Source organism: Cyprinodon variegatus, unplaced genomic scaffold (assembly GCF_000732505.1).
Source record: "Cyprinodon variegatus isolate N-32 unplaced genomic scaffold, C_variegatus-1.0 Scaffold35, whole genome shotgun sequence".
NCBI classification, from domain to species: Eukaryota; Metazoa; Chordata; class Actinopteri; order Cyprinodontiformes; family Cyprinodontidae; genus Cyprinodon; species Cyprinodon variegatus.
Genome location: NW_015150488.1, coordinates 1251473 through 1264107, shown reverse-complemented (window position 1 = coordinate 1264107; position 12635 = coordinate 1251473). Strand labels below are relative to the sequence as shown.

Genomic DNA, 12635 nt, shown 5'->3' with positions numbered 1-12635 from the left:
GAGCTGAGCCATTTCCGTTTCTGTGCCAGAGCAGTCTCTCAGCGACAGTCATTTATAATAAACCCTTTAACCACCCATCAACTTTACATCTATATGAGAGACAATAGATACTAACAGGATACATTATTAAGTGCAAAGTGGCTTAAAAGGAAAGGGTTCAGGAAGAGGCTCAATGGCTCATAAAAAAGCAACTGTAACCCTGCAGAGGCTTTGACAGGCTGGTAACGCACTGTAATCAAGTTAAACATGAACTACTGATAAGTGCACCAGGCTGAACACACACACATGCGCGCTAATAATAGCTAAACTCAGAGAACTGACACAACAAAACAGAAAATATCCAAAATGATACACCGACTAAAAGGAGGCTTAATGCGGTTTCTCCACTGAGGTGTTTTCTGCAGAACTAGAGAAGGAACTGAGGAATGACTGTGAGAGAGATTTCAGTAACTGGTACAGCATGTTTGAACTTGCTGATAAAGTCGACCCAGCAATGTAATCAGGTTCCACACAACAACAAAAAAAAAAAAAACTAAACTAACAATTTTACCACTATTTGTTTGTTTAGTTTTTTTACTTTAGCATCTAACAGAATTTCCAAAACTAAACTGAAGTGCTATTTGTACATATAAGAGCATTTATGCATATACACATCCTAGACTTGTGTTTAGTAGAGATATAAGTGCATGTGTGTGAGCAGGCCAAAGATTTAGTGCAATCCTGAGCAAACAAGGGCAGGGGCAGCCTTGTGCAGATGAAGGTTGTGTTCATCTGCAGCTCAGCAAGGCTCCTGCAGGCTCCATCCATGTGATATTTTCATTCTTAATTAAATACCTAAGATAGAATCAAAACTGTTATTGGAAATGAGGAGCAATTTCCAATATTTTCACAATTAACAAAACAGCAGAAGTTGAAAGTAAAAATCACTGCTGTGCAAATGTGCAGCTCTGGTGTGCGAAACAGTGGCTTAAATTTGCATCATTAGAGGCCTCTGTAGGACTTGACAGCAAAAGGTTTTCCTGTGACCGCGCTATAGCATATCTGTTTGCCATTCATACAAGTGCTGTTTGTTAAGACATGGAAAAACTGACTGAGGGGTAGTTTTTAGGAAGAAACTGGAAAGAAAGATTTACCAACAGAGAACGTTAAATGGAGAGACTCACTCCTCAGGGTCAAACCAACTTTTCAAAACCGTCCTGCAGGCATAGTGCCCACGAAAGCCCTGAAGCTTTAACCTTACAAGTCGTTCAGCTGACAAGGCGGTTTGATAAATCAAAAAAAAAAATTAGACAAATAATTATTGCATAAATGACCAATTTAGGGCCAAAACAATTAATCGGATTAATCGAGATGAATGGATCATTGAAAAATCGTCAACTAATTCAGCAATTGATTAATCGTTAACTGGATCATAGAGACTCTGAAACATGCCTTTAGCTGATAGAGCAAAACATTTAGTGCAGTTATTATGCCAACATTGTGAGAAATATATAAACATTTTGCATTTTTTTTAAAAAAGTGGAAAAGTTTGAGTTTCATCTGGTTTGATTTAGTCAAAAGTCTTCTTTAAATAATTTTTAGCTATCTAATTATTAATTGAAAAAATAAGTCAACAGATTACCCAATTTGCAAAATAATCCTTAGTTGCAGCCCTAGACCAATTATACTATGACTTTCATTGAAGTGCTTCCCATGGGTCAGTAGGGCCAATCTTCATAACCATTAGTGTTGTACTCTAACTACACCACCTCTGTCTTTTTTGAGGAAAACAGACAAGAAAAAAAGTGAATCATAGTTATGGCAGCGTCATGGTTTAGGAACGCATTTTTTCATCAGGAAAGGGGAGTTGCTAAAGAGAGTGACTTAGCAGATGGAGCCATTTAAAACAGAATAAACTAGAAAGAAAAAAGTCTCAGCAGATTTGCAAAGGGTTTCAGTTTACCCCTCCATTGAGACAATCCTAAACATACAGCCAGAGCTGCAATTGTTTATATCGAATCATATTCATGTGTTAGAATGATCCAGGCAGTGTCTGATTTAAGCCCATTTGAGAATCAGAGGCAACGTGAGCAAGGATATCTTCCATTCAGGTTTTATAAATTAATTTGCAAAGAAGATTTGCTAAAGTTTCAATCCTCAGACATGAGATGATACAGAAAGAACTTCAGACTTGTAGCTGTAGTAAAAGAAGCCTCCTCAAAGTTTGACTCAAGGGGATAAATGTACTCCTCACCTTTCAAACTTTTATAAACAACCTCATAAATTCCTTGAAATTCACATTTATGCATTATATTATTAAAGACGTGGGAAAAAAATAGTAAACTACTTCCATTTTCTTTTTTTTTTCTCTTCATTGCTTTCCTTAGGTAATAAACCTTTGATACAAAACACAAAAGAAATATAGGGTGGTCAAATAATTTTTTTCACGACTTTTTTACAAAAGACGGTGATTAAGTGTCGGGGCTTTTTCCAGACAACCCTCCTTTCTATTTTACAAAGATGAATTCCCTTTGGCTAAGGCTGCCAGTTGTTTAATTTCACCCAAAAAACTAATCTGGAATCCATCTAGTTTATTTTCAGTCAACTTCACAACCTGGATACAATAGAAACGTACAATCTACAATAATGTGACAAGTTGTTGCAAAATAGGGTTCCTCCTTGACTCTTATCATCCTTGAAGAAACACTAAGATCCCTGAACAAGAGAATATTGGCTTACTCTGGCCTCCAGCTAATTTGTGAGTGGCTCTTAACACCAGAATAAATGCAAATATATACCCTTTATTAGATTTTGTAATACATTTTCTATCTAAGCATTCAGCTAATATGATGACATGTTTATGTTATGACTTGTTACAGGTTTCTAAAAGCTGTGAAAAGTGTTTTTAATAAAAGCTTCTGCTTCGACTTCAAACTTATTCAGATTAAGATGAATGTCTAATCTTATCAAGTTAAGGTTGTGAATTTATTTAAAACTGCCTGCATAACATTAAAATAAATTTCCAAATGTCTCACACAGAACTATGATATGGCCTCTAAATGGGTCACCAGACCTTCCACAATACCAGTTTAAATTACAAGTGTACTTTCTCTGTTATTGGCTGATGCTGAGTGAAACAGGATATTGGCTCTTCATGCCGTTACCTGTCCATTCTGAAATTTACCCATTTTTTTTTTCTATTCAAAAGAAATATGGAACATAAGAAACTTTACAGATATGTGCCCAGAAATGAAAGGAGTATGAAATTTATGCAGCATCTGTTGGTAGCCTTTATTTGTTAGGTCATCAATAAACGTCAAAAAAGGCACATAAGTGTGTGCTGAAGGTTAGACTGTTGATGGATAGAAAATTTACTAAGTTTTGATGCATTTGATAATTAGGAAACAAAACTTCTACTTTGTCTATCAGCCTGTTCATTAGAGAAAGTCAATGAAAAAAATCGGCTAATGTTCTGTCATATCGGCATGCCCTGTCAGAGTAGCATACCCATAGTCAATACGCATGCGCAAGATGTCAGATTTGCATACGCATATGCTAGTCTCATTTATCCCTTTAAGCCGGGCATACACTGTCCGATATTTTATTCATTGCACGCAGCTACAAACTGTATGACAAAACCGCAGGGTTTAAAAGTTCACATCTCATGATGTATGTTTTCACACTGTGCAACCCGATGCTCTGATGCGACCTTACGACGGCTGACTGAATTCCAAACATGTTGGATTTTCTCCAGACCTTACAATTCCTGATCTGTAGGTGTACCCCTGTACACTACACGACGCAAGATCAGGCTGAAATTCGGCCCGATCGAAAAATTCTCGCACAACTGGAGTATCAGCCCCAAAAGGGCAAAAAAAATGGTACAGTGTATGCCATCGTTTATCCCTGTTTATCCCTTTAGTTTCATATGAAAAATACACTTTAAACTACCTCGACGGGCATGTATGCCTTTAGTGATGGACAAAAAATATTTAAGATCAGATTGCAGTACGCTTCAAAAAACACAAAAAAGTAATTACATTCTGATTTATACTTCAAAACCAGGTTGCCTGCGTAGGTGTTGCAGTGAACGCGGAGAAGTCCCCGCGCCCTGCGCAGACACTCTGCTGCGCCTCTCCCAAACTGTAGGTGACCGCAGACAGGAGGCCTCTGATTGGTCAAATCTTCATCCGCTCTGTGCTATGCGTATTTCCTGTTTGGTACTTTACAGGCTTGTTTTTATTGTATGACCACCATTGTGGAAAACTACTCGTGAAGATGGACCAGCTAGAAGATCGAGATGCGCGAAAACGCTGGGACCCTTTTTCACTTGGATCCCTGCCCTTTTTCTCCCTTATTGTCCCTCTGTGGTCGCACAAGCTTTTCCCCACTTCCTCACCGCCTCGGCCGTATCTCGACCCACAGCTAGTTCCTGATTGTCCCTCTTGTGTTGTGGTGTGGAATACCATAGCACAGANACTCTCAAGTGGAATATTTTCATATATTACTTACCATTTTTTCATGTATTCATAATTTCTTGACAACAAAACTACTGTGGTTAATTATACACATCAATATACTAACATTAAAGATGATAAATACAGAATTTATGCTCTTTTCAGAACTAGATTTTGTGTTATATGGGGTTAAGAGAAAATGATGTGTCTCCGAAAGTCATCTGGGAGCCTTCAGTGAAATCATAGATAAAAAACTATTTTAATAAAAACGTATTAAATAATCAATTTATGTAGATATTAGCACTTGTAAATATGAGTTTTATGCAGAGTGATTATCGATAAAAGTAGGTAAGTAATGACAATGGAAAAGATGTTTCCCCCAAAACTCAAACCTGAAAATATTTTATCCATTATACCTTTTATCTAAAAAGAACGGATGTTTAAACATATGCATCTATTTGTCAGCAAAGGCTGTAGGAAAGTATAGTTAGTCTTATCTTTGGCTTGACCCTGAGGTTCTGGCACCTATCCGCTTTCGGCCACCCCTCAGTGTACATTGGTTATTGCCTGGCCACCCTTATAAACATGTTCTGGTTACGCCTCTGGCGACAAGCTCCCTGCAATTCACTGCTGCCCTTAACAGTATACATTCAGGTAGTTTAAAGTGTATTATTCATAGAAAATTAAAGGGCTAAATCAAAGGGATAAACATGCATTGACAATGGCTATGCTGGTCTGACTGAACATCGGCTGGAACCGGCCAGTTTCTGACAGATCGGTGCATCTCTCTCTATATTGTGACTGCATGTAGTTGCTTTCAGACTTGTCTTTCAGGTAATTAACTCCACTTTCACTGGTAAAAACAAGTTGCACTCCTTCCAGACTATAAAAATAGAAACCATAGGCCCATCTCCTTCCGTGCGCACCTGGAATCACGCCGTTTTGCATTTCTGTTACATTTTGCTTCAACTATTTCCATAAACCTAACAGTTTGCGCGCTGTCAGGCCTCCACCGCAAGAAACTTTGAGTTGAGCGAGCAGGGGGGGAGGAAAAGCAGGCAGCTTGTGTCAGAGGTGAGGAGGAGGAAAGAAAAAAAGCAGCAGCTAGTCAGGAGTGGAGCGTGTGCGCGTTGGAGACATGCATAGTTACCCCAGAGTGCTGATGAAGCCATTCACAGAGCCCTCCGCGTAAAGAGACACAATGTCTCCGATGTGAAGAAAACTGGATCTGAGCTCCGACATGCTCACTGCTCTCTGTTCTGCTTTTCCATCTATGACCTGAAGCGGCTCTCCTCTGCGCTCCTCGGCCGAGGAAACGCGCACGTTACCCCGCAGACTCTAACAGCGCTGCCCTTCATCCACTCTCAGCGACATTATTCCAGTTTTCCCCTCCCACGTCCTCTGGGACGACTTAGAAAGTGCGAAAAGTGCACGAAACAGCAGCAAAGTAGAGGAAAAAAACAAGCGTGGTGTTCTTGTGTAAATCAAAAAGACTTGCACCACTTCTTCCTGTATATTTCACAAGGCAGGACGCTCTTCTTCACAGCTACTTCAGGGGGGGAGGAGACTCCTGCTGTCAGAGCTGTGCTTCACTTTCACCTCTTTTCACATGGCTTTCAGCTGAGTTAAATTAATGAAGGTAAAACATGTAATAATTTCTCATTTTGGAGAGAAAAAATTCTAGAAAGGCACAGTTTTTGGGTTAAATGTAGATTATATCACTAGATTTGTCCTGAATAATCAGGGCATTGTTTTGGGGGGGACTTTATGGTAGATTTGTTTCTTTATCATTCAGTCAAAAAAAAAAAGGTTGCTTCAATCAAAAAATATATTTTCAATCAAAAACACCATCAAAGAAAATCATTAAAAGAAAAAAAAGTATTTGAATGCAAAAATATATTTGAGATTCTAAAAAATACATTGAACACTGCTTTTCTTTGATTGAAAATGTTTTTGTTTTTTTGAAGTGACAGTTTTTTTAATTGAAAATATATTTTTTGATTGAGGCAACCTTTTTTTTTTAATAAAGATAAAGAAACAAACCTTCATAAAGCCCCCTATGAAGGTAGATATGTTTCTTTTTCATTCATTAAAAAAAAAGGTTGCTTCAATCAAAAAATATATTTTCAATAAAAAAAAAACTGTCACTTCAACAACAAAAAAAAACATTTTCAATCAAAGAAAATCAGTGTTCAAATGTATTTTTTGGAGTCTCAAATAAATTGATAGAGTGCTTTATAAAACCCAAAGCCAGTCTAAGAAATTATCAGGTATTAATGCAAAACTCAGGTGAGATTATTGAAGATCCAACAGTTGTTATCCACATTTTGGACCAATGCACATTCATCTGCAGGACACAAAACCCATTTCCTTCCCAGGCAATATGATGGCTGGACAGACCCATGGTGTTTATGCTTGCATATAATTGTTCGACAGATGAATGGGGCACCTTGAGGTATGCAGAAATAGGCCAAAAACGAACCAGAATTGACAATTCTCTTTAAAATCGTGGCTGATTTATTCTGACTTTCCCATTATGTTACACAAAGACCCAGAGTCTGATTCACCGTTTGCAGGGTCAACAGTAAGAACTCTATCAGGGGTAAGAAATAAATCCAGACTGCTGTCCTGAATCCGAAAAGCTTTCAGCCTTACAGACGTCATTAAATGACAGAAAAGCACATGGATGATGCTAGTCATATTGGGACTACTGTCTTCCAGAAGAGAACTACAAAAAAATGAAGTTACACAAATGTAGTGAACGGCTATAGCTCTTCATTATAAAACCCAAAAATATAAAGATGCATATGCTTTAAAAAAAATATGAATTTTTAATGAAACTATGTGATGTTGGCTGTGCCTGTAGGTCCTGAATGTGGGCAACAGTATAGCTTCTACCCAGCAGATAGTAAGGTTGGGTCTCTATACTAAATGGACTATTGATAGGAAGAGGAGGCAGGATGCTTACTATATCCTTCCTTACTAGTGACACTAACCAGGTAGCATTTATGGCCTAAGCCTCCTTACCAATTTTCCTGATTTGTTTGAGCATCTGTGTTTGAATCAGGCAGCTGCATCCTCTGAAGGCCAGATTACGTCATAGAGCGGCGCCGAGGCCTGTTCGAATTCAAAGACTCCTTGATATGCGGCCAAAAAAAGCAGGCTTCTTTTGGCCTGGATGGAAGGACAGGTCCGTTGTACCCTTTGTGGCCTTGTGTATCCCTTCATTCATTGTGAGTTCAAGCTCCTCTGTACTCAGAGGTGAATGGCAACGAATAGTGATGATGACAATACGAGTATGTGAATATTTCCTTCTTAAATTTATGAAATAGTTCATTTAAATGGTTATTGAGTCAGGTATGTTGTGGGTAATGTTTGGCTGACATTTAATACCAGATTCCAATATCTGTGCTTTGTGGGGACTACAAATCTGATATCTGCAATGACGGTACTGCTGCTAAAGCTCCTCAGAAGTGAACTTAGCATCCAGAACAGTAGTGAGACTGTGGGAATCAATTCTTTGCCTGCTTTGTGCAGGCAACTATGACGGCTAATTGGCGACAAAGCTCAGCTGAGTGAGGGACAGTGACACTTGGAGAAAGCTGGACCTGTTTGAATCTATAGCTGAACTCCTCTGGCCTCCTCATTCTCACGGCTGGGTCCTTTAGAGGATGCAGCTGCTGAAATCAAACACAGCCATATAGTGTTTTAGGTGTGTCCTTAAATCCTCCACAGGTGTCTTAAATCAATTCAAACTCTGTTAATAAACCTGTCAGAAGCTTCCAAAGAAATGACATCATCATCTGGGCGTTCCCAAATTGCTTAAAGGCATGGTGATCTTAGTGTGTATAACAATTCTCAATATGCAGAAAGTATTTATGAAATTTTATATTTTCATTCTTCTAGCATTTAGAAAATAAAAAATAACAGACCTAAAGTAGGAGAAGGTTATTCAGATTGTGTTACTTACTTATTGTGAGCGAAAGAAATGTCTACCGTATGTCTTTTTATATAGTGCATGTAAGTAAAATTCTGGTTTCAATTGTAATTGTGTTATTGATGTAAATATTATATGGGTTATAATATTTATTTATTTTTTGCCTTGACATGTTAGTTGATTTTGTTTAGACCAGGCCTGCCTCATGGGGAAGTGGTTGCCTAATGGTCAGAGCGTTGCACTTGGGTTTATGAGGTTCTAAGTTCAAGCCCCACACACTTCCACGGACTGCCACTCTGGGCCCCTGATCAAGACCCTTAACCCCAGACTGCTCACCGGACGCCGCACAGTGGCAGCCCAGTGCTCCCCAAGGGAATAGGTTAACTGCAGAAAGTTAGTACTCTACTACTTGTGACATTGTAATGACAATAAAAGTTTAATTCTATTCTTTTCAAAGATAATTTGCCGGCAGTGCCAAGATAGTAATCCCTGATAATCTGAAAATGTAAAAATAAAAAACTAAATCCAATGGGTTTAACTGGTTGTCTTTACATTTTGAGTCAGATTCTTACAATACATATTATTTAAAATAACAGAAATAACCCTAAGAAAACATAATCTTAATGTTAGACACCACATAATTTAGCTTTAATTATTTTAAAATACTATAACTTATTTTTCCTTAAAGCTAAATGTGTAATCTTCACTATAAAGGAAAAAAGAATAGCACATGGATATGAATAGAAAATGTGTTGAATCTAACCTTCTCTCCTGAATAAAACTTTTAAAACTACTATACGCATAAGACTGTCAGCATATGGCACATCCTGGTAATTATTTGCCCTCATTAATGCCAAGATCAATAAAACTAAGGAGATAATCTCTGATCGCTTAGCAACAGCATCTGTAGGGTATAAAGAATGGAAACCCTAAAGTTCATCAAAGTGCAAATCCTTGATGATCTCACCCGGTGGTCCCCACAGAAACCAAAGTTTTAATCTTAATGTCGATCCTGTTCCAGTAAATCAGACAGGAGGGTCATGCAGAACAGCTGAGATGTTTAATAATTGTTTCCTTCTTCTGTGTTTAATCTGCCTCTCAGCCGTTAAAATGACACAGCTCTAAATATTGTCAGGGATTTTTCACCCCAATATATACTTTCCCCAAGAGCTGTCTTTTGGAAGCAGAACAACCAACACTCTGCTACAAGTTGGTAAATAGACTTAGACTTAGACAAACTGTATTGTCATTTTGTATACACTCTTGTTTATACAAAACAAAGCTATGTGTTTCACAGCTCTCATGGCATTTCCATTTCTTAAGTGCAGCAGTGATACAAACTAAACATTGAGGGAGAAAAAACATGTTTTATGGTCAGGTTGATGCAGAGTCTAAGACATGATCTAGTGTTATTTCAACAGTTCAGCACTCTGAGGTCAGGGGAAGAAGCTGTTTCAGAATCTGCTGGACCTGCGTTGAATTCTGCTAAACATCTTCCTAGAGGGCAGCAGCAGAACAGTGGTGGGGATGATGTTATGCCCTGGGATGAATTGACTTTTATGGAGGAAAGAGGAGCCCCGATGATCTTCTCTGCAGTTCTCACTACACTTTTCACTTTCTTCCAGTCTGCGGAACTGCAGCCCCCTCATACAGTCTCTATGGTGCTTCTGTAGAAGGTGGTGAGGATGGGTGGAGGCAGGTTGGCTCTCCTCATCCTCTGCAGGAAGTACAAGCGCTTTTGTGCCCTTTTGACAAGTGAGGTGGTGTTCATAGTCCAGGTGAGGTTGTCTGTGATGTGCACCCCCAGGAATTTGGTGCTGCTGACCACCTCCACAGGTGGAGTGATATCAGTCCGATTTTTCCTGAAGTCAACAATGATCTTCTTCATTTTCTCCACATTCAGGATCAGGTTGTTATCTTTGCATCAGTCCACCAGCTGCTCCACCTCCTCTCTGTCGTCCTGGTCGTTGTCGTCTCTGATGAGGCCCACCACCTTGGTGTTGTCTGCAAACCGCATGATGTGATTGGTGGTGAACCTGGGGACACAGTCATGTGTCATCAGAGTGAAGAGCAGGGGGCTCAGGACGCAGCTCTGAGTGGGGCCTGTGATTACGGTGATGACATCAGAGGTGTTCTGTCCGTCCCAGACTGACTGAGGTCTGTTGGTGAGGAAGTCTAGCAGCCAGTTGCAGAGGCGTGTATTGAAGCCCAGCTGTTCCAGTTTGCCCATCAGATGCTGTGGGATGATGGTGTTGAAAGCTGAACTGAAGTCCAGGAACAGCATCTGCACGTGGGTGTTCTTCTCCTCCAGGTGTGCCAGGCTCTGGTAAAATGTTTTTTTGCTACAGGGAACATACCAGGTATCAAAAATAAAGTATAACATTCAGACCCAGATCTATATTAAAACAAAAAAACATATGCTGGGCTCCTCATTTTATAGAGATAAAAACTTAAAATGATAAATATTAACTTCATTGGTATTGCAGAAGAAGAAATGGATTTTGTGATTTCCACCGTACCAGCAGGGGGCGCTCTGTATCAAATTGTGAAAAACATGCAGTCATCCAAGTTGCAAGTCTGAGCTGCTTAACCTCCCCACCTGTTTTAACTACAAACACAATACACACTGTTATTTTAGAGATTTTCCAGTGTTTGGGACTGTGGGTGTCCCAGTAAGCCACTCATATACGTGACCATAAAAATGTGATAATCTGAGTCATTCCTCTAAAACTGGAATAAATAATAGGCCCATATACTCTCAGGGTCTCTTTTAAGAAAGTGACATAAAGCTCCGGTAGACCCATTTGTTTTTTTACAACACCCATCATAGATAGAAGCTAATTTAATGTTGGCACGAAGATTAGATTATATATTGCTGCAAGTGACATCTTTACACGTCATCATGTTCAAAACAAAGTTAAAGTACAAAGTACAGTGCTTCATTATCACTCTTCTACTTTATTGGAGTTTAATTGCTGCATTTTTAAATCATTTCTGAATCATTTCTGAAGTCATTAAGTATATGCACATACTTGTTTCTGAAGTAATTCTAAAAATCCATAAAACATCAAAGTTATAACTGGCAAGCTTGAAAATTATACAAATAGATATCCAAACAGATGGCTGGATGGACAGATAGAGGCTCTCAAAGTGAATACATACCTGTTAAGATGCCTTGATTAATAAATTAAATACATTTTTCTCCAATTGTGACAAATAAAGTAGTCCCCTATAATTCAACTGAAAGATGTAAAAAGAAAAAAACTATTTTGATCTGTTAGTGTTGGTCTTCTTTAATTGGATAATGTCAATCGAGGACACTAAAATATAACTTTCTCCTCATAATACCCCTGCTTTATGTTAGGTGCTTGGACTCATTGCTTAATCAAAATACTAAATTTCTCTCCATGTGCAGATTTTAAGCCACATTTAGATTTTGCAATAGTGTCTAAAACTGTTTATTCATCTTGAGAAAATATCTAACTCCATCTGAGAGAAAGTAACCGCAAGATTATGATGGAGATGCCAGCACATTTCACCGTCTGTGGATCATCTATCAGATTTGTAATTTTTGGATTTTTTTGTAAAACTTTTTTTTTTACTTTTTTTAAAAGGTAATTTTAACACAACCCTATTAAATAATCTTTACTTGCATAATAAGGCTTATTTAATTGAAAAACCTAATCCTTTAGTATTAATAAAGTTACTCAAAATCAATATTAACAAGTGTACTTCAAATGCATAGTTTACTGTTTGAATTGTATTATAACCAGGCTACCTTCATGCAATTCAAACAATAAACAATGTATTTTAAACACATGCACTATTTAGTACCAATTTTAAGTAAGTGTGCTTTTTAATTACAAATAAACCTGATGATTTTGTTAATTAATAATCTTTATTATGCCAATAAATATAAATCATGTAAGGTTTATTTATTAGGTTTGTGTTTAAATTATCTAAAAAAAAAAAAAAAAAAAAAAAAAAAAAAAAGGAAATGGTAATTTGTTATGTAATGAAATTTACACACATCTTAAATTTAGGTTAAATGTTTTCATATATATTACAGTCTTTGACTGAAAGTGAATATAAAAGTGAAATCAGCTTGTAAACACTTTTTTGTCGCTCTGCTGTAACTGTTTTATGAAATGTAAATGATAACTGTATAGTATGTCATTATTCAGAAGGCAAAGGCATCCGGGGTTTAATTTTCCTCTCACATGACAGCAGTGTGCAGCAGCAGTCAGAGCAGCCTCATTGTT

The 12635-nt window shown here is 37.9% G+C and overlaps 1 protein-coding gene across 1 annotated transcript in view; it reads right to left on the bottom strand.

The window, feature by feature from the left end:
• itpr2 (inositol 1,4,5-trisphosphate receptor, type 2) overlaps positions 1-5678 on the bottom strand; it is a 96441-nt gene extending 90763 nt beyond the window's left edge. Inside the window, exon 1 of the mRNA XM_015403974.1 lies at positions 5587-5678. Coding sequence (XP_015259460.1) covers positions 5587-5678 — 92 coding nt within the window. The remainder of the gene's footprint in view (positions 1-5586) is intronic.
• Between the last annotated feature and the right edge of the window lie 6957 nt (positions 5679-12635).